The following is a 20,768-nucleotide window of genomic DNA, read 5'->3' on the forward strand; positions in this document are numbered from 1 at the left end:
TACCATATAAAATTATGGAGGATATTTAGCATTAATCAAGAAATTACATTATGAAGTCCTATACTTTAAATAGTATATAATTTTAGGTAAATCTGCATATCAGATAGGATTTTAATAATGAAAAATCTAATGCCATCATTCTCACTTTCCTACTTTTTTTCGTTATTCCCATAGCTTCTGTGTACCATATTAATAAAAAGAAAAACTACCTTTGTTTCCTTGAAATTCAAGTGAATTCAAAATGACAACAAACTCAGCAATAATCTAGCTATTTCATAAGTCTTTGTTCCAGTACAAATGTTTTCCGATTTTCTAAGACTAATCAAATTACTCAGGAACCTAGATAAGGGTATATTTCTAAGTCACTCTTTGGTTATTATAGTCCCTCTTTGTTCCAATAAAGGAAGTGTCAATAATGTTGGCCTTCCAACCGTCTCTGAATGTGAGTAAATCCCAGACATAAATATTTTATGATATTTACTATGGAACAATAACCAAAGCAGTTGTTCAAGGACACTGGTCTAATCAGTGTAATATAAAGTTATTTCTTGGCTCCTGTGAATAGACAGGCACCGCTTGCGGAAGATACTACTTGTGGAACCACCAAACCAAACTACTTTTATTGACTGGAACAAAGACACTTCCAAGGGCTTGACATAATGACTTTAATAAAAATGTCTGGGGCATATAGAAACAATGCAAGCAAGTTCTAACATTTAATTTCCAAAATGTTTGAGGTTATAAAGTTCATGCAGTTTCTGATAGAGTAACAGTTCTGAAAGATTAAAGAGGAAAAGCAAAGAGGTCATTATTTTCAGCTTTTTCAGGGGTTTAAACATCATTCCATATCACATAGAAAATGGTACAGTCTAGACCAGCACTGTCCAGCAGAAATTTCTACAAAAATAGAAATGTTCAATATCTGCAATGCTCCGTATCATTGCCACTTAATTCATGTGGCACTTGATCCCTTGAAATGTGGCCAGTATGAGTGACTGAGGAACTGAATTTTACATTTTATTTCATTTAAAATAACTTCATTTAATTTACATGGTCATACACGGCTGGTGGCTACTGTACTGGACAGTGCATGAATAGACTAAAACTATTAGTTAGGTAGGGATGTAGCCGGAGTATTTATTATATACCCATGCTAGAACTCAGGAGTCTGATGATGGTGTTCACGAAGGATAGATCCACGAATGGTCAACGTGATGATTCACGAACTTTGCAAATGACCCCAAATGAAAAAGAAGTAGCCAGTATTTAGAAGCTAGGTCACAATTTAAATTATATAGATAATTTGTCTATATGATTTAACAAATAATGGCATGTTGGGGATAGAATACCATAGTATATACATATGGAAAGAGAAGCCAAGTGCTCTATTTGAAAGACTTATTTGCTAAATGAACTAGTAAACATCTTCAGAGACGTGATAGGTGAAGCTTGATCATGGATGTAGTAAAACCCCAACAGTATGATTTCAAAAATAAGATGTGATGGAGGGGAGCCGGAGTGCGCAAGTTGTGGTGGTGGAACCATGGTGGGCCACCTGAGCGAGGGGGCCATTGTGGCCATAATGCAACAGGGGGATACATCCCATAAAACCCATCCTCCAAGTCATTAACATCCGTCCCATTACTACAGGGAATAATCCACCCCGTTATCGACTGCTTATGAGTGATGGATTGAATACTCTATCTTCTTTCATGTTGGCAGCACAGTTGAACCCTCTCGATGAACAAGAACGATTGTCTAGCAACTGTATCTGCCAGATTAACCGATTTATTGTGAACACTCTGAAAGATGGAAGGAGAGTGGTTATTTTGATGGAGTTAGAAGTTTTGAAATCAGCTGAAGAAGTTGGATTAAAGATTGGCAATCCAGTGCCCTATAACGAAGGACATGGGCAGCAGCCAGCAGTTCCTCCTCCAGCCTCAGCAGTCAGTCCACCAACCAGCAGGCCCCAGCAACAGAATGGGAGCTCGGGAGTCGGTTCCACTGTATCTAAGGCTTTTGGTGCCTCAAAGACATTTGGAAAACCTGGAGTAGGGAACACAGGTTCCAGCCTAGGGAACAGCTCTGGGGGAACACAGGCCAAAGTGGTGCCCATTGCCAGCCTCACCCCTTATCAGTCCAAGTAGACTATTTGCGCTCGTGTTACCAACAAAAGTCAGATCCGTACCTGGAGCAATTCCTGAGGGGAAGGGAAGCTTTTCTCTGTAGAACTAATTGATGAGAGTGGCGAAATCAGAGCGACTGCTTTCAATGAGCAAGCGGACAAGTTCTTTCCCCTTATTGACGTGAACAAGGTCTATTACTTCTCTAAAGGCACCCTGAAGATCGCCAACAAACAGTTCACAGCTGTCAAAAACGACTATGAAATGACCTTCAATAATGAGACATCTGTCACGCCCTGTGAAGATGGTCATCATTTACCCACAGTTCAGTTTGATTTCACAGGGATTGGTGACCTGGAGAACAAGTCTAAAGACTCACTTGTAGACATAATCGGGATCTGCAAGAGCTATGAAGATGTCACTAAAATCACAGTGAAGTCTAACAACAGAGAAGTCTCTAAGAGAAATATCTATTTGATGGACATGTCAGGGAAAGTGGTGAACGCTACTCTGTGGGGAGAAGATGCTGATAGATTTGACGGTTCTAGACAACCCGTGATGGCTATCAAAGGAGCCAGAGTTTCTGATTTTGGTGGACGGAGCCTCTCCATTCTGTCTTCAAGCACCGTCATTGTGAATCCTGACATCCCAGAGGCCTATAAGCTTCGTGGATGGTTTGACTCAGAAGGACAAGCCTTGGGTGGCGTTTCCATCTCTGATGTAAAGAGTGGAGGGACAGGAGGGAGCAACACCAACTGGAAAACCTTATATGAGGTTAAATCGGAGAACTTGGGCCAAGGTGACAAGCCCGACTATTTCAGCTCTGTGGCGACAGTGGTGTATCTTCGCAAAGAGAATTGTATGTACCAGGCCTGCCCAACTCAGGACTGCAATAAGAAAGTGATTGATCAGCAGAATGGGTTGTACCGCTGCAAGAAGTGTGACAGTGAATTTCCCAATTTCAAGTACCACATGATCCTGTCAGTAAATATTGCCGATTTTCAAGAGAATCAGTGGGTCACATGTTTCCAGGAATCTGCAGAGGCCATCCTTGGACAGAGCACTGCTTATCTTGGGGAGTTAAAAGAGAAGAACGAGCAAGCATTTGAGGAAGTTTTCCAGAATGCCAACTTCCGATCTTTTACATTCAGGATCAGGGTCAAACTGGAGACCTACAATGATGAGTCTCGAATTAAGGCCACTGTGATGGACATGAAGCCCGTGGACTACAGAGAATATGGCAGAAGGCTGGTCACGAGCATCAGGAAGAATGCAGCGATGTGAGCCGAGCCTGCTGATGGGCAGGAGTTCGTAGATAGAGGGCTAAAGCGAGCCGACCTCACACCCCCGCCCCGCCCCGCCCCACTCTGCCCCATGCATGACAGCTCCATGTTGGCCGCACGGTGCAGAGCGCCTCTCTTTGGTGGACTAAGCTGTTGCCTCTCATGCACATCTGAGAACCCACTGGCAGCAAAAGGAAGGATGCTCGGATGGCTGTGGTGTAAACTGTGTCAGACCTCGGGGCCACCTGGCAGGGAGTGTAGAACCAGTCACTCCCTCTGTCTTAGGCTTTTGTCAGTTTTATTAAGATTTCATTATCTTCAACCAGGAATTATGCCGTGAGTAACTGACCCTAAATCTGCAGACAGTGGAATAAATTATGTAAGTAGGGTTTCCGCTTCTCCAGTGGTGACACCTTCGCAACTCCAGTCCTTCTTGGGAGGGAGAGCCGAGAAGTAGCCTTGCGGAGGAGCCTGGGTGTTTCAGTACACATGTCTTCCTAGAATTCAAAGGCTCTCTTTCTAGAGGTGCCACACAGTTGTTAATGCTTGGAATGGCAATAGGGTAGAATTATTCATCAAAGTCATATCTTTTATATCTGAAGAATATCCTTCCTTCAGGGCTTAATAGACTGAGTCAGATGGGTCAGATATTAATCAAAATCGTCTCTTCTGAGAGAGGCTGATAAGCATCGACTTGCCGTCCCCTAGGGACACCCAGGCAACTACAAAGCACTGCTTTAGTTTTCCCTTCAATTCATGTTGCATTTGGGTTGGTACGCCTTTTCCACCTGTACATATTTCTTGCATTTGTATGTTTCTTTTCTCGATTAAAGCTACGTTAAATAGAAGGGATTTTGAAGAGAGAAGCCCTTTGTTTCCATTGCTTTGTTTAATAAACAGTATATTCTCTGAAAAAAAAAAAAAAGATGTGATGGAGAACTAGAGCAAGAATATATTCAAGACTAAGGAGGAACCCTGTCATGACATAACCTGGCCAGGTATAAGTCTGATACTCATGACTAAAGAAAATAGGCGTGAAAAGAGAAGAAAACTGCCAAGGCTAGGTACAGAAAAGGTTCAAAAATGTGAATACAACCAAATGAGGTATAATGGTCCAACATTCTATCATGAAGAACTTTAATAAGCTACAAAAAAGACACTCCTAAACATTTCACTGTGGAATATCTGCAGAGGTCTTTAAATATGACTCAAGGTACTGAACACTCTGGATGTTGAGCCTAGTTAATAACAACAATCCCTTCCTGTCATAACAGATGTTCCTGCCTCCCCTCGTCTCCCCATCCAATCCATTTCCCGTATAGCAGAGTGATCTTCTTTAAAACTTAAAAAAAAAAAAAAAATATACCCTGAATGAAGCCCTTCAAAGGCTTCCTGTTGCATTTAAAACAAAACCCAAATTCTTTACTTCATCCAGTGGTTCTGCAAACCTGGTTCTGGCCTACTTTTCCAATCTCACCACATGACACGCCACTCACTTCTCTCTCCCACATCTCCAAGTGTGCTGGCCTCCTCTCAGTTTCCACAATTCACCAAACTTTTCCAAGACCTTTGCATTTGCCTAGTTTCTGCATGTCTGAATCCTTCTTATCCTTCAGGTGTCAATTAAATGTCATTTCCTCAGGAAGGCCTCCCTGTCTATCCTCCTTTGCCAAGCTTTATCTTAGCCCACTATTTACTTCCTTCTGGCACTTATTACCTCTGTGATTATGTGATTATTTCCATCAAAATGTATTTATCGTCTGTCTCCCCCCTCAGAATGTGCTTCATAAGAGCAGGAAGGAGCCATTTGTCCTCTTTCCCACTGTATCCTTAAGTGTCTAAAACAATATCTGGTAAACAGTAGGCATTCAGTAAATCTGTACCGAATAAATAAAGAAAGGGATGAATAAGAGGATACTTAAATAAAAAATATAGATGTCAAGAGAGGAATTATATTCATATACTAACCACATAGAAAACATTTTAAAAAGTGGATGACATGATCTGTTTTGTAAGATAAAGAACCAGAATCAATTCATCCCATAAGTTCTGTACAAATACAGAATTCAGAGCTACCTCTGAAGTCACACAAGGAGATCTGTGTGTAAATGACTACCTATTTAAATAGTATTGGCATTTTGGGTTTTGACCAAAGGAGCACAGCATTATGAATGTTCTGCTAACATTGTAAACATAAGTACATTAGTGTACTCCATCTGTACATTCTATTTTGTTCTTCACTGTTTACACAGCATGTAAAATCATGCCTGGCATATTGAAGGAACTCAAAAAATATGTGTTAAATGAGTAAGTGCCTGAATGAATGACAGGCAGTAATAGTAAGGTGACACCTTGTCATGACTTAATCGCAGATTTCAGTGCTTTGCAAGTTGAATCATGCCCTAAAACATAGACCCTTGCTAAGTAATGCTGCCTTAAAAGTATTACTATCAATAAAGGTATAACTATCATTAAGGTATTACTGGGAGCATATATCACGTATACAAATAATGTAAAGCCACCTAGTGATTCCTCATTAGCAAACAGAAGGAAAATCATAAAGGAATAGTATACAGCAGTTCTCTGACACATTTCTTAAAACTCACATGAATAAAAGGACTAAACGGGATCTTTAGATACTCCAGGCAACAATAATACCCTCTGGTTGTTGCAAAAGGAAGGAGGAAACTGCCTCCTACTCCATTACTTGCATTTCTTCTCTGTCTAGTCAGTGTTGCACTGACAAGAGCACTAGAGAGACCAACATAATAGAAATTGTAAAGCCTATATGTTTGGTGCTAATATCTTAGAACTTAACAGAACATACTGTCATATGGTAAAGAAAACAGTACAAAAATATAAAGTAGACTGACTCCCTTATCAAAATGATATACTAATGATAACTGGTAACCAACTGAGTAGACCAAACTAATTTTTTCCATTCAGCACTTTGAAGAAATAAAGTTATTAATTTCATACTCTAAAAGGGAAGTTTATTGAACCTACTCTATAAAATTACAAAATCTAAATTGAAGTATAGCCCCTATGAAAACTAAAAATGGGTACATCACCCTCACAAAGGAAGATATGTATCTTAACTTTTCTTTAGGTTCCCTGATCGTGCTGAGTATGAGGCTCTAAACAAAGTTTAAAAGATCTAAACTATCTTCCTGGATTAGCATTTGTACCATGACGCAAAGCATATGAGATATTTCAACGGTAATGAGAAGGGCCACATTGGTATTAAGAAAGAAGCTTAAAAGAAAAATTATGTAAATTTTGATTCAAAGATGTGACAGGACTGTGAACATCTGACTGATTTGTTTAGCTGTATAACTGTGCACATGATGGAAACAATTACTATTTTTCTACTATCACCAAGTTTTTGTCATTCAAAATTTTGAGAACCAGTTAATTGGCAATGCCTTCAGGATACTGGCCAAAAAAGGCTCATCATTTATTATATTATTTCTTGCCTAGAAAATGACATTTTTTTGGCCATTAAAAAGAAAAGGTTTTGCAATAATTGTGAGAGCTCCACTAATAATGGGAAGTTATACAACATTTACATCCTCCATTGTAGTTTGGTTTCTAGCCTGAAGACAAAGGACCACTGTCTTCGTAAGTGAGCTAATAATATTGTACCCATGTGCAGTGGCTCAATGCTCAGTTATTAATTAATTAATTAACTACACACTGTTTTGAAAGGTACATAAATTCAGCTCTACAGCTCTACATGGGACAAGGGTTCTGTAAGTAAACATAAATCACCACCACATTCAGATAGGACCATTTTTTCTCACAGAACTAAATTGAAGACATTCAAGTAATGCTGATCTTTCAATGAAGGGGTTCAAATCATTAACAATTACAAAGGGCTGGTTTGAGATTAAATGACACAGGACTGAGTTTCATTAACATTAATGTTGGTCATTTGGCATGACTGGCAGAGATTAAAGAGGTAAATTAAAAATACATTTCAATGCAATTTTTATTACTCATGTGAGAGTGTCAAGTTACTCAACCCCATAGTTTTGTTAAATTGTAAAAGGAATTATTCAAATTTTCACTATATCTCTGTCGTGGACTAGTTCACCTCAAACTAGCCTGAGCTTTATAATGATGATAGACATTAAGGATATTAGTGAGAATAACAGCAAATACCATTGCTCACAATGTGCCAAGCCCTACAGTAAGTGCTTTATAATCATATCTCTTAACCCACAAAAATGACCTTTGGACTTGGTAATATTACAACCTCCATGTTATAGATGAGGAAACTGAGGTTCAGAGAGGTTAACTAACTTGTTCAGTGCCATAGTGTTAATAACACAGAATTAGAATTCACAGCCAAGTCGGTCTGATTCCAGAGATGGTACTATGCTGCACTGCATATCACATTCAGCCTCCATTTGGTTTATTAATTTAAAATAGTAGTAGAGCAAAAGAAGAGATCATCAAAACTCAAAGATCAAATGGAAATTGACACTTTATAGGTAAAGTGGTACGTACAATTTTTGGCACATACCTTTAGATATTTTACATTTCTTGGTCAAGGAAGAGTGATAATATTTTATGTAGACTTCTTAATTGAGGTTAGAAACAGTCTGATAACACAATGATGTAGCTTTAAGTTTGGGTTTCAGGTATGTATACAATTATACACCCTCAGGAGAGGCAGTACTTCACCTGGGTCATTTCTCCCCTGAAGGCAGCTTAGGCCTTTATGTTGGATTCAGGCTGTATATTAGGACACATCCGGCAGTATCCTCCAAGATAAATACCTAGAGTAGTCATTCACAGGCTGAATCCAATCCACAGATGTGTTTTGTTGTACCCATGTAGTGTTCATTTGTTTGCTTTACTTTAACCAACTATCCACATTTAAAAATGGGAAATTTTTACAGAAAAAAAAAATCTGTATTTTCATCTTATGTTGAAAAATTAGAAGGTTTAGCAAAACTGATCCCAACTTCCCTCATGGGAACTTGGCTGGTGTTGAGTTACAATTGCCCCCTTTAGACAACTGGAGGGCAAATACTCTCCCTCCAGCCTCAAAGCCGCTTCCCCCACAGCCATCCTCTGCCAAGCCTTTCTGGCATTTAAGTTGCTGCTCCTGATCTAGAGAAAAACCTCATCGACCAGTTAGCTTCAGGAACCTCTTATCTTGATGCAGAACTGAACTTGTGACCTACTGCTCCCCTCTTTTATTTAACCTGGTGATGTGAAGAATAGCAGGGGCATGGTGAAGAGACCAGGATGGTGGCACTGAAAACAAAAGAATTCTGTAAGCAAATAGGTGATTTGACTCTCTGAAGGACTTGTTTAAAATGATTTCTAAGCCACTAATAAACATTTATTTTATTTTGTGAGGTCTTTTAAAGGTGGTGATTCATCATGGGCATATTTAATAATGCAATATCTAGAGTCAAATGAATTTAAAATTTAGTAAAGAATAATTTTCATTGTTTAATTTCAACCCATATAAAGACATTCTAGTTTGAGGTTTTGAATGTCTTCATTAAAAACTCTTCATATATAGATCAGCGGAACAGGATAGAAAGCCCAGAGATAAACTATGGTCAATTAGTCTATGACAAAGGAGGCAAGGATATACAATGGAGAAAAGACAGCCTCTTCAATAAGTGGTGCTGGGAAAACTGGACAGCTGCATGTAAAAGAATGAAATGAGAACACTCCCTAACACCATACACAAAAATAAACTCAAAATGGATTAAAGACCTAAAGGCCAGACGCTATAAAACTCCTACAGGAAAACACAGGAAGAACACTCTGACATAAATCACAGCAAGATCTTTTTTGACCCATCTCCTAGAGTAATAGAAACAAAAACAAAAATAAGTGGGACCTAATGAAACTTCAAAGCTTCTGCACAGCAAAGGAAACTATAAGCAAGACGAAAAGACAACCCTCAGAATGGGAAAAAATATTTGCAAACAAATCAACAGACAAAGGATTAATCTCCAAAATATATAAACAGTTCATCCAGCTCAATATCCAAAAAACAAACAACCCAATCAAAAAATGGGCAGAAGACCTAAACAGGCATTTCTCCAAAGACATACGGATGGCCAAGAGGCACATGAAAAGCTGTTCAACATCACTAATTATTAGAGAAATGCAAATCAAAACGACAATGAAGTATCACCTCACACCGGTTAGAATGGGCATCATCAGAAAATCTACAAACAGTAAATGCTGGAGAGGGTGTGGAGAAAAGGGAATCCTCTTGCTCTATTGGTAGGAATGTAAACTGATATAGCGACTATGGAGAACAGTATGCAGGTTCCTTAAAAAAAACTAAACATAGAATTACCACATGACCCAACAATCCCACTACTAGGCATATACCCAGAGAACACCATAATTCAAAATGACACATGCACCCCAGTGTTCACTGCAGTGCTATTTACAATAGCCAGGTCATGGAAGCAACCTAACTGTCCATCAACAGAGGAATGGATAAAGAAGATGTGGTACATATATACAATGGAATATTACTCAGCCATAAAAAGGAATGGAATTGGGACATTTTTAGACACATGGATGGACGTAGAGACTGTCATACATAGTGGAGTAAGTCAGAAAGAGAAAAACTAATATCATATATTAACGCATATATGCGGAATATAGAAAAATGGTACAGATCAACTGGTTTGCAAGGCAGAAATAGACACAGATGTAGAGAACAAACATATGGACACAAAGTGGGGAAAGCAGGGTGGTGGGGGAGGGTGTGAGGGTGTTGGGGTTGGATGAATTGGGAGATTGGGATTGCCATATATACATTACTAATAAGAAAAATAATATCAAATTGTACACTTAAAATATATTCAGTTTATTGTCTGTCAATTGTGTCTCAATGAAAGTTCTCAAAAAAAGTAAAGTATTACAGCAGCAATAAGAACTAACACACAAAAAAATTAATTTTAAAAAATTAAAAGTCTTCATATAGAAGATATGTGCTTAAGTGTATTTTATATGCTATGTATGAAGTAATAGCATATCAACAGAACTATACATATCATTATACAATGTAAAATTACATATAAACATAGTTATACTTATGTACACATATATACATTTAAACGTGTTTGCATATATATATACACACACACACATACACACACATCCTTCCAAACTACTCCCAATTTAACTTTAAATCACAGTAATATTTTATAATAGAAAATTCTTACCTCAGCCAGAAAAATGACTAAGCACCAAATCAGCACAAAAATTAAGCTCTTGTGGACAGTAATATATCGAAGATATGTGTTCCATGTAGTCACTGCTGGTATGTTCTCCACATCATCAAAAAAGCACTCCTGCAAAAAAGAATCATGGTTATTACAATAAGACAATACAGGTTCACACCGCCACTGTAGTTTTATTTCGAAAGTGTGGAAATAAAGGAATATTACTACTTGAAACTAGGTAATTTCAACAAATATAAACCATTATGAATGATACGTGATGTCACTCCACAGCCAGTATAATGTCCACTGGAGCAACGTAGTTTTTTGAAAAATGAGAAACACTGCAACTCTTCAAACTCTGAATGTAATAACTGCTGATAATATAACTTGTTTTGGGACAGTTTTAACATTTTAATGCTTAACAGTGTCACACATTTTATCAAATAAATGGTACCAGCAAACTGAAGCTTCCCAGAACCCTCCTTGACTTAACTTATTTCTTTTGGGGTCCATGGAAAAATACAGTTTGGAATTTTGCTAGCTGTAGAGTCTTCCAATAGACCTGAAGGCCAACTGATGTTTGTATATTCCTTAGTAGCCACGATTCTCTCTCTTTCCAGCTATGACTTAAGTTACACAACTCTAATCCTCAGTATATTCCCCTACAAGTCTTCACTTGCTCTTTGAGAGCTATAGTTCAGTACTTTGAAAGAGGGAAAATCCAGATATTTCAAAGGAGGATAGTTTTATTTCTTACAAAGTCAACAAAATTCACAGAAGCAGCACTAGAACCTCAAAGAAAGGGTCCTAGGAAATCGGAATACAGCACACTGGTTAGGTGCACAGATTTCTAAGTTAAATAAACCTGGATTTGAATCTGAACTCTATCACTGACTTCCTAGGAGCTGCTTGAATTCAGGCAGCTGAACTTCTCTAAGATTTAGTTTCCTTATCTATAAATGAGGATAATGATAGGTACCTTCTAAGCATATGCTCATGGCACTAGAAGCTATCAATAAATACTATTATCAGTCAAAGTGATCATTCTTTACAATTAAATTTATAGAATCAGGTTTGAGAAATTCATTCAGATTGGTATTAAAACCATACAGATAAATTATCTCTCAGGAATCCTTTTTTAAAATTATAGAAACACTGAAAGTATGTATTTTACTGTTCCCTCACTTTACAAAGAAGGAAACTTTGGCCCTGAGACGTTAAATGACATGTGACTTGCCAAAGGTCACACTAGTCTTAATTGATCTATGCTATTAAACATATCAATTTATTACAACACTTTCATCCAAGGCACTTAAGGAATTTTTCTAGTTAAAAAAACAAACAAGCGCTACTCTTTTCTATTGTCTATTTTAAGAATAAAAGCATTTTATTCTTTAGAACTTAATAATATAAAAGACTTTCTACCTGAAGGTTGGCACTAGTGTATGTTGAATTCCACACACCTTCTTTAAAAGAAACCTGCCCAGAAATCCTATGTATAATGCAAATTTAAAAGATAAAAAAGCTCACATTAAGTAAATTCAGGCAAGACTGATATATAAACCAGAATGTAAGTCCTGTTGAGAGACTAGATGCTTATATATCTTATAGAGGCTACCTGCATACAGAAACATTTCTTTCTCTCTCAATGCCTGAAGCTAGTATTTGTTTATATATTTATTTTCATTCCATCTCTTCCCACAGAGGTTTTAAGGGGGTAATGAAACAGATTTACAACAGTTCATAATTTTTCTAATTAATAATAATGATGATTATCATTGCTTAGTAAAGGACCCAATATTAGCCCTTACTTTGACTTACAATACAACTTATGGTAAGAGACATCACAAAAGAAAATAGTTGATTCTTTTACATTTTGAAGTTGCTCACATAATTTACATACTTTGGACTTTGGGAATCTTAAAAATAAACCTCATCCTAAACTCAAATTTGAGTAAGTTCTGCTACATCCTAAGTATTACATCCCACTCTGTGGCCAAAAGAAAAAAAAAGAAAAAACTGAAACACCACATTGATAATTTATACACACCCTTAAATCTTCTTCATTGATTTCTTCACTTATTTCCAAGCCAGTATCTTGAGATAATCGTCTTGAATATATATCTATTTCAGTTAAGTTCGCCTGAGGAGCCAGTGACATTTTTCGTGTGGATGTCGCTGTCTTTCGGTGAATGCTTTGACCTTGGTTCACTGAGGAGCGGGTCATAAGGTTCAGAACCGACTGCCTCCTTCTTCCCTGAAATGAGGGGCCAGGGTTGATCACATTGCTCCGAGGCAGGATCGCCTCTCCGGGTTCAGAATCGGGGACCAAGGATAGTCTTCTCTCTGCAGGCTCATCAGAATTTTCTTCAATACCATTCATTTGTAATGGAGACTTTTGTACAATTGAAAATTTCCTTATAGAATTGATTGAACTGAGAATGGAATTCTTCCTTTTTTCACTAAACTCTCCAGTCTGTTTAAAAGATTGCTTTTTTGTTTCGTTCCAGGACACAGAAGTATCTCCTTCTAATGAGAAACGCCGTAAAGTCTCAGTTATGATTGAATTTCTTCGTTCTGCAGTAAACTGGTCAAAAGTGTCATATCCTATGAGCTTTGAGCTGAAGTCGGGACGCTGATTTTGTAATTCAGAAAATGTCCCATAAAAATAGCTGCTACCTTCATGTAAAATTAATATTTTGTCAGCTTTCTTTAAATGCTCCATTTTAGAAGTGACCAAAATCCTAGTTTTGTTAGCCATCAATTTACAGACACAGCTTTAAGAATATAAAAATATATAAATATTAATTTATAAACACTTTATTACAATAGCATATGCATTGCATTTTAACATTTTATTAACGTATTCTTGTATAAAACCTCTATCATACAATGTTATTATTATACTTAATTCTAAAAGTAAATTTTCAATAGTAACTAATTTGTGCTTCTTGAATTATGGCATGAAATATCATATTATTGAATTATTATAGTTATGCTACCTTATAAAGTTGAGTGTTAATGGACAGAGAATGAAATTAAATATCTGATATTAAAATAAACATTTGACTTAGAACGAACTGATTACCCTCTGGGTTGTCACTGATTCATCTAGAAAGCGAGGGAATCGTTATATGACCTTTAAGATTCCTTAGGGTCTATATTTCTATGTGTCTTCTAAAATGCCAGAGTTTTCTTGTTCTTTAAATTTTCTACTCATTTCCTTTCATATTTTAAGTTGACCACCAATTTAGTCCTCAAGAGCTTATATTAAGACTAATTTGATTTGTTAAAAACACAACAATAACAAACCTGAGAACTGGATAATAAATTTGACCCTCCTCCAACAAGATCTCCCTCAGTCTAGAAGTAAATCCTGACTAGAACCATCTAAGGGAAACCAATTTCTTTCAGGCATTGAAACATTATACCCTGATAGCAAGAGGCATCATTCTAGACAATAACATCCCAACATAACTAGCAAACTTTATATTGGTAAGAAGGTACTTACAGTTATAGGATTATAAAAATAGTATCATGGGTATTAAATTTACCTAAATTCTAGTAAAGGTGCTTCTAGGAATAATATGGCCATTTTTATACACACACATCCACATCCTTATTGATTAAAAAGAATCATGATAATTCTCTTAATAAACTACTTTATAGCCTATGAAATCACTTTGAAACCCTAAAATCAAATCTTATAACTAACTGTTCCTCTTAGGAGCTTCACATACACGGAACCCCAATGGGAGCTCCAATGAAATGGATACCCCGAGCTCTGTGCGACTGAGGAAGAGGTTCTGAAGGAGGTATCGAGGTAGATGAATAGTCTGAGCATTCACCTATATTAAAACATTAAAACATTCAGTTTCTTTGGTTCCTTAAGAAGTTTACTACCTAAGGAGGAGATAGAATAAAATACTAACACACAAAAAAGTAAATAAAAATTTTAATTATAATAATCAATTAAAATAATGTAAGTTATGTCACAAGACAATAATACTATAAAAACTACATAGATAGTGATTGTTAAAGTAATAGCAATGGGAGAAATCGGTTTAGCATAAGGTGGACAGAAAAGTGGAAGTGATCTTGAATCTTTACCGTGGAGAGAAGATCAGATCTGAGTAGGTGGCTATATTACATTCTGCCATACTGAGTCACAATGGTGGACATACTTTCAAGGAATAAGACACAGCCTATGGTGGTATAGTTGTTCTTTCTTGTCTTTCAGCATGAGCATTGTAAGTTATTCAAAGAACATACCTTTCAAATATTTCTTTCTCTGTTAAAACATCTAGGTATCCAAAAGGAGAGTCTAATAGGTACAAATCAGCATCTTTGTATACTGCTCTAAAAAGAAAATGGAAATGAAATTAGATTCCTTCAATATTTTCCACGTCATCTGGTGTAGATGATTTTAAATGAAGAACAAAAGATAAGTCCTAGATGATTTTTACGGCTTTTCACAATACTCCAAAAACTGCTGAAATGGTTTTGCTAAACGTGACATACACTTGCAAAAGTTACAAACTGAATCACACCATACATACAATTTTAAATATTACCTTAAAAAAGAAAAAGAAAGAAAGAAAACCTTTTAACAATAGTATCTATTAAGAGCCAAGCACTATGCCACGTGCTGGGAATGCAATGGTAAAAATTACACAAACCCTGCCCTCAGGGGTCTTGCATTTTGGTGGGAAACGAAGAAAAGACTGTTTCAAGCCTGTAAAATGTCAGAGATAGCATCTAAATTGCAGCACTTATGTGAAATTATTTTTTTAATTTTTTTTCAGTGTTGACTGTTGTCAACAAATTGACAGCAGTGTTGTTACAGCTGTATCGTTGATACTGCTCTTTGCTGCTTATAGTCTTAGTTTCTGGACCATACTCATAAAAATTCCACACAAGTGAAGGATGAAAAATTTTCAGTAAAAATGTATACCCATATTATTTTATTTTCTAAGGTTAAAAAATAAAATCTTATGAGCAAGTAAAATTTTCATGAAGTTGATCTTAGAACAGTAATAAGATGAAGATATGGTCCCATATGAATGAAAATGAAATAATTTCTTCATAACATTTAAATTTTTTCAGCTGTGGTTGTCAGTACCCTATACTTATGCCAATCACATAGGATTCAGTGTTCACATATAATTCTTTAAAAAGGAAACTGTTTAGCCAGCCGGTAGCTAAGAGAAGTAATAATAATAATAATAATAATAATTTTAAAAAAACAGGGCAAAAAGTCAAAGTAAAATCTAGAAGAACCTTTGCAGTGTAAATAATTTTTCAAGATAACAAGTAAGAACTAGTTAAAAGACCCCCATCAAAATGCACTCTTACTCAGTTCTTCTCTTTCCTACACATCTATGACCACAGTTTCTCAAGAGATTAGAAATAACATATTCATCATCCAAAACTGGACAACACATGACACAGTCAGATCAGAATAGTAATAAACAATTTTTTTTAATGCCTCAAACTGTGTGCATTTTATAATAAAACTGCATTTTCAACTGGTAAATACAAATTCAGTTCTATGTCATAGAGCATATCTTACCTAAATTTGAAATGAAATGTTTAAGACAAGTCTTACTTTGGCTCACAGATTAATCAACCTTCATTTATTTAGAAGCTATTATTTTGTCTGTGAATTATCCATATCTACTGACTTATTATTTGACATTGTAATCCCAAGATTAAGGCATGGTTTAATGTAGAGTCAAGACAACCTAGTTGAGGGAGGGAGGGAATATGGGGATATGTGTATAAAAACAGATGATTGAACTTGGTGTACCCCCCCCCAAAAAGAAAAAAAAAAAGACAACCTAGTTCAAATTGTAACTCAACCATTTCCCAATGTGGCTTTTGGCAAGTTAAGATCTAACCACCTCAATTATCTCATGATCTTTAGAAAAGTGGGGAGAACAATCCTTTTTTTGGCAAAGTGATTTGGAGATTAAGTAAAATTATACATGTACTTATGCACATCCCACCCAGAATACTACTAGGCAATTGTAGGTGCTCAGTGAGTTAGTTTCCTGTCCCAGCTTTTGAAAGCATGAGAAAGTAAGAGAAAGAAGCCAAAATATCAATAAGTCAAGGTGATTTCTTGTCAACAATTTCGGCAACACAGTAAGAAGAATTTTGTTCAAATAAAACTCAAGGAACATTTGCCATCCCACATCACCAATAATTTTTTAAACTGAAAGTTCCAGCTTAACCACAAAGTTTTTTTCTTGACACAAATTAGCTATATATATACACTTCTCTTTGACATCTCAAAATGCTTAGACCAAGAATGTCTCTACCAAGAGACCACCCTACCCCCCACAACATTAGATGTACTTGTCCTATTTATTTTTCTTTAAAGATTACAGACTTTAAGCTGAGTGACATCATTTGCCCTGCCATTTCTGTTATGAGATTAGTTATGTTGAAAATTTTTAAAATTTATGTTTATCTAAACCAAGAAGCATAAACAGAAGCCTAGAGCAGGTGTGTACATTTTGGGGTGGGGTGAGCAAGGAACCGTATGAAGGACTAAATAAAAATTTACATCTCTTTCCTGTGCTAGGCAGAATGCCAGGGTTTTCCATTTGTAGTAAATCATAACACAAACATACACATACCAACATAAGGGTATGCATTTTTTAAAAGCCATCAGCTTTATCAGATATGAATACCATAGCATCTACGGTTCTTAAGGGTTATTCTTAACCTGCTAGCTATAAGATCCTGGACATTTTTCAATTTCAGAAACAGAATATAAAGAAATAGCAAACCATCTATAATTTTTTTACTTGCATGATATTTACAACAAATGCTCGCTGGACCAATAGTCAGATATTCACCTTGCTAAACAAATTCTTGCTCGCTGACCTCCACTTAGTGTGATTCCACCATCTCCAAGAACTATGTTGTCTTTCTCTGCAAATTTGGAGATGTCCTATTATCAAAAACAGACAGAGAGGGATTGTCATTATGTTGGATCTGAATTTGAAAGGTACATTTTCCTTCAAATGTAATCATATATCAGACTTCTTTTTTAACCATGGCAGAAATTGTGGACACCACATCTCACTTATGTTAAATGCATATTAATTGCTCAAAACATTGCTGAAATTTTATAAAGAAGATTTTCTTTAATTTTTCAAATATTATTTACAACAATTAAATAAGAATTGGAAAATATTGAAAAGTAAAGCATTTGCATATTTATGACTACATAAAGATGTGTGTATATCATCCATTGACAATTTTACAAACCCAAGTCCTATTAACATGCTCAAGTGCCTTCCTTCCAATTTAAAAGGAAATCTCCAAAGATAAATAAACCTAACAAGAGAAACTAAAAGAATACCATTTACAGCTCCCTGCAGTGTCTAAGCATGTTCAGTGGGTGACCACATTTCTCTCACCTACCCACCCAAATAACACAGCCTTCCTCATCCATCCTCCCACCTCACTCTTATGTCCTCTCCACATCTACTCTGTCTCTCCTGTCACCTCCCTGCCACATGTGTCCTGTCATCCTTCTCCAGTGAGTGAACTCTGTGGCAACAACCATGCTAGATATTGTAAAAGATTAGAATTTATAAGAAATAGTAAAAAAATAAAAATAAAAATTTAAAAAATTAAAAAGTAAAAAATAAAATAAAATAAAATTTAAAAAAATAAAAAAAATAAAAGAAATAGTCCTCAAACTGCAGTCATTGTAAGTCTAACTTGGAAGATAAACCATAATCCTGGAGAAAGCTAAAGGAAATCCCAAAGAATCAATTAACTATTTTAAGATAATAAAATAATACACACTTGATTGGCAAATTAATTGTTCAGGATATAGAAATATTGTAAAGTAGATAGAAAATCCTAGAAGGCTTTCTGGACTAGATGAGGTTTGCCCTGAGACTTGCGAATGAGGAGAGTTAGATGGATAGTATTCTCTTTAGTTCAAAACAAGTTCTTTGCCTTTCCTCTTCTCATCCCCGTATATCTTTTCTTTTGTTACGATCTTCTCTCTCCCTCTATTAAAAATACTCTTCTATTCTATTCCTTTTTTCTTTCACAATCTAGAAGCAGTACATCAGCTGTCCTTGATCTGACACAAACATTACCTATATTTAAATTGTCAAAATGGTTACTTTTGTTGTGCATTTGTTTCCGTTATCCACCATATTAAAGTCAAATAGGACTTCAAACACAAAACTGTAAACTCACAAAGTTGGTAAATTAGTAAGTGATCATTCATATTGAGAGCTAGCAGGCAGCTCCTGTAAGCTAAAACCATGCCAGCCACTGCCCCCAAGGAACGGCTGCTGTCAATACTCCTGACCTAAGGGGCCAAAAATGATCAAAAATACCATTTAAAAATGCTGATATATTGGACGAGATACAGAAGGACCCAGTGGAGCTGGACACACAGGCACTGGAGAAATATAACACAGAGAGGTCACTGAGACCCATATAGCACTGTGATGAGAAGGACCTTACATAGTTACGAGACACGTGAAATGAGTGCTTCATTTCTTTCTACTGGACTAAATTTTTTTGTTCAACCCATGGACCAAGCCATGTAACTAGGATTCCACCCAAATAACAAGGACTACAGTTAAATTCCACACCCGAGGTCTTAAATCTCAGTCTTGCTAAGGGAGCATGTCCAGGAGCACCTCAGCCTTTAAGCCTTTAGCGAGCTGTTCTATGCCGCACAACCTCTGTACTCGATTTACAGCAATTAGGAAAATGGCTCGTGTATTTCCTCTCTCCTGAACCATATTCTCCTTCCCCACTTCCCCTTTTAAAAAATTAAAATCTTTTAGAGGAAAAAAAGAAGGAATAATTTATCTTATATGAATAGAGTGCAAGCTTTTGAAAAGGAGGCACATTTTCTAACACAATCTTAAAAAGCTAGAGGTTGCTGGAATTATTGGAGATATTTTTTCAAATTTGAATTCAATATAGTATGTTAAATTAGTTAAAATTTCTAATTTTAAAAAATATTTAGAAATATCAGTAGTTATCTTGATGGTATGACTATAACACAGTTACACTTAGGGGATTATAGATCTGGAGGGTATGGAACCCTGGTGTACACTGCCCCGTGCCTAGTCTGTTCAGTGCTCTCAGTCAGTAAGCCATGCCTTCCTCCCTGGGGTGCCCCAGGCCTGCCTGGGATGATGCCTGGTCATCTTCTTTGGCCTGGCTTAGACAGAATGGGATTTCTCAGTGCGAAATTTCCCCTCATACTTGGGAGAATTTCCAGGTTGTGTGGACCCTGGGAAAATGCCATGAAGAACTGAATCTAATCAGCCCTGCTCCCGAGTCATTAGTGAGCTGAAATCTGAATTACGTTTGCGGTGCCCATTTAGAGAGCTGTTGGGATGTCATGCAAACTACGCTAGTGGTGATGGTTCAATAAGTAACAAAGCTGGAATACTGAACTGGATGGAATGGGGCCCAGGATTTGAACCCTGATCTGCCCGCTTATTGTGAAATCTCAGTTACTTAACAACTTTGTAACTTAATTCCCCTAACCATAAGCTGGGTGCAATTATAGTCTGTCTTTTATAAAGGGTGCTCAGTATGAGAATTAAGAATATGGCATGTACAAAGCAATTCAATAAATATAAATCAATGAAATGAAATGAAATGTGTCAATCCAAGTGGAATATTTTAAATTCTAAAATAAAGCTTAAAACAAAATAGAGAAAATGAATGGCAACATTGACCAGAGAGCACAATGACCTATTTTCTAGCTCTGTTTCCACTAACAACTGGATAGTAGTTTTGGGCAAGTTTCTTCTGGCCTTCAGTTCTCCACCTGTAAATGGACATAATAGTACCTTCCTTTAACAGCTGCAAAAATTTGAAGCAATTTAATATAAAGAGCTTGGTCCACAATGTACACTCAGACTTCAGTGATTTGCAATTTTAGAATGAGATATGTACCAATAATCTGTATACATCATTCATTTCCATTTGGCCTTGAGTAGAATGCTTACCTGATGTAATACTATGTCCCATTCTCCTATTAAAGGAAAAGCAAATTCTTATCAAGGCCTGAAAATATAGCCTTTATTAGCATATGATTGAAGAAATATACAAAGCATAATGCATGGGAAAAGAACTGG

General features: G+C 36.4%; 2 protein-coding genes across 4 annotated transcripts in view; one reads left to right on the top strand and one right to left on the bottom strand.

Annotated features, from left to right (window-relative positions):
* CFTR (CF transmembrane conductance regulator) overlaps positions 1 to 20,768 on the bottom strand; it is a 172,430-nt gene that overhangs the window by 58,482 nt on the left and 93,180 nt on the right. For all 3 annotated transcript variants that reach the window (XM_057732381.1, XM_057732382.1, XM_057732383.1), the window contains exons 12-15: positions 17,490 to 17,584; positions 14,896 to 14,982; positions 12,674 to 13,400; positions 10,624 to 10,752 (exon numbers count right to left, since the gene is read on the bottom strand). In XM_057732381.1, coding sequence (XP_057588364.1) covers positions 10,624 to 10,752; positions 12,674 to 13,400; positions 14,896 to 14,982; positions 17,490 to 17,584 — 1,038 coding nt within the window. The remainder of the gene's footprint in view (positions 1 to 10,623; positions 10,753 to 12,673; positions 13,401 to 14,895; positions 14,983 to 17,489; positions 17,585 to 20,768) is intronic.
* Positions 1,538 to 3,476, top strand: LOC130851705 (replication protein A 70 kDa DNA-binding subunit-like). The gene is given in 2 exon segments (XM_057732385.1): positions 1,538 to 1,603; positions 1,605 to 3,476. Coding segments are annotated over 2 exon segments (1,863 nt in total). The 5' UTR covers positions 1,538 to 1,543; the 3' UTR covers positions 3,408 to 3,476.

The sequence above is a fragment of the Hippopotamus amphibius genome, chromosome 4, assembly GCF_030028045.1.
Source record: "Hippopotamus amphibius kiboko isolate mHipAmp2 chromosome 4, mHipAmp2.hap2, whole genome shotgun sequence".
Taxonomy (NCBI): Eukaryota; Metazoa; Chordata; class Mammalia; order Artiodactyla; family Hippopotamidae; genus Hippopotamus; species Hippopotamus amphibius.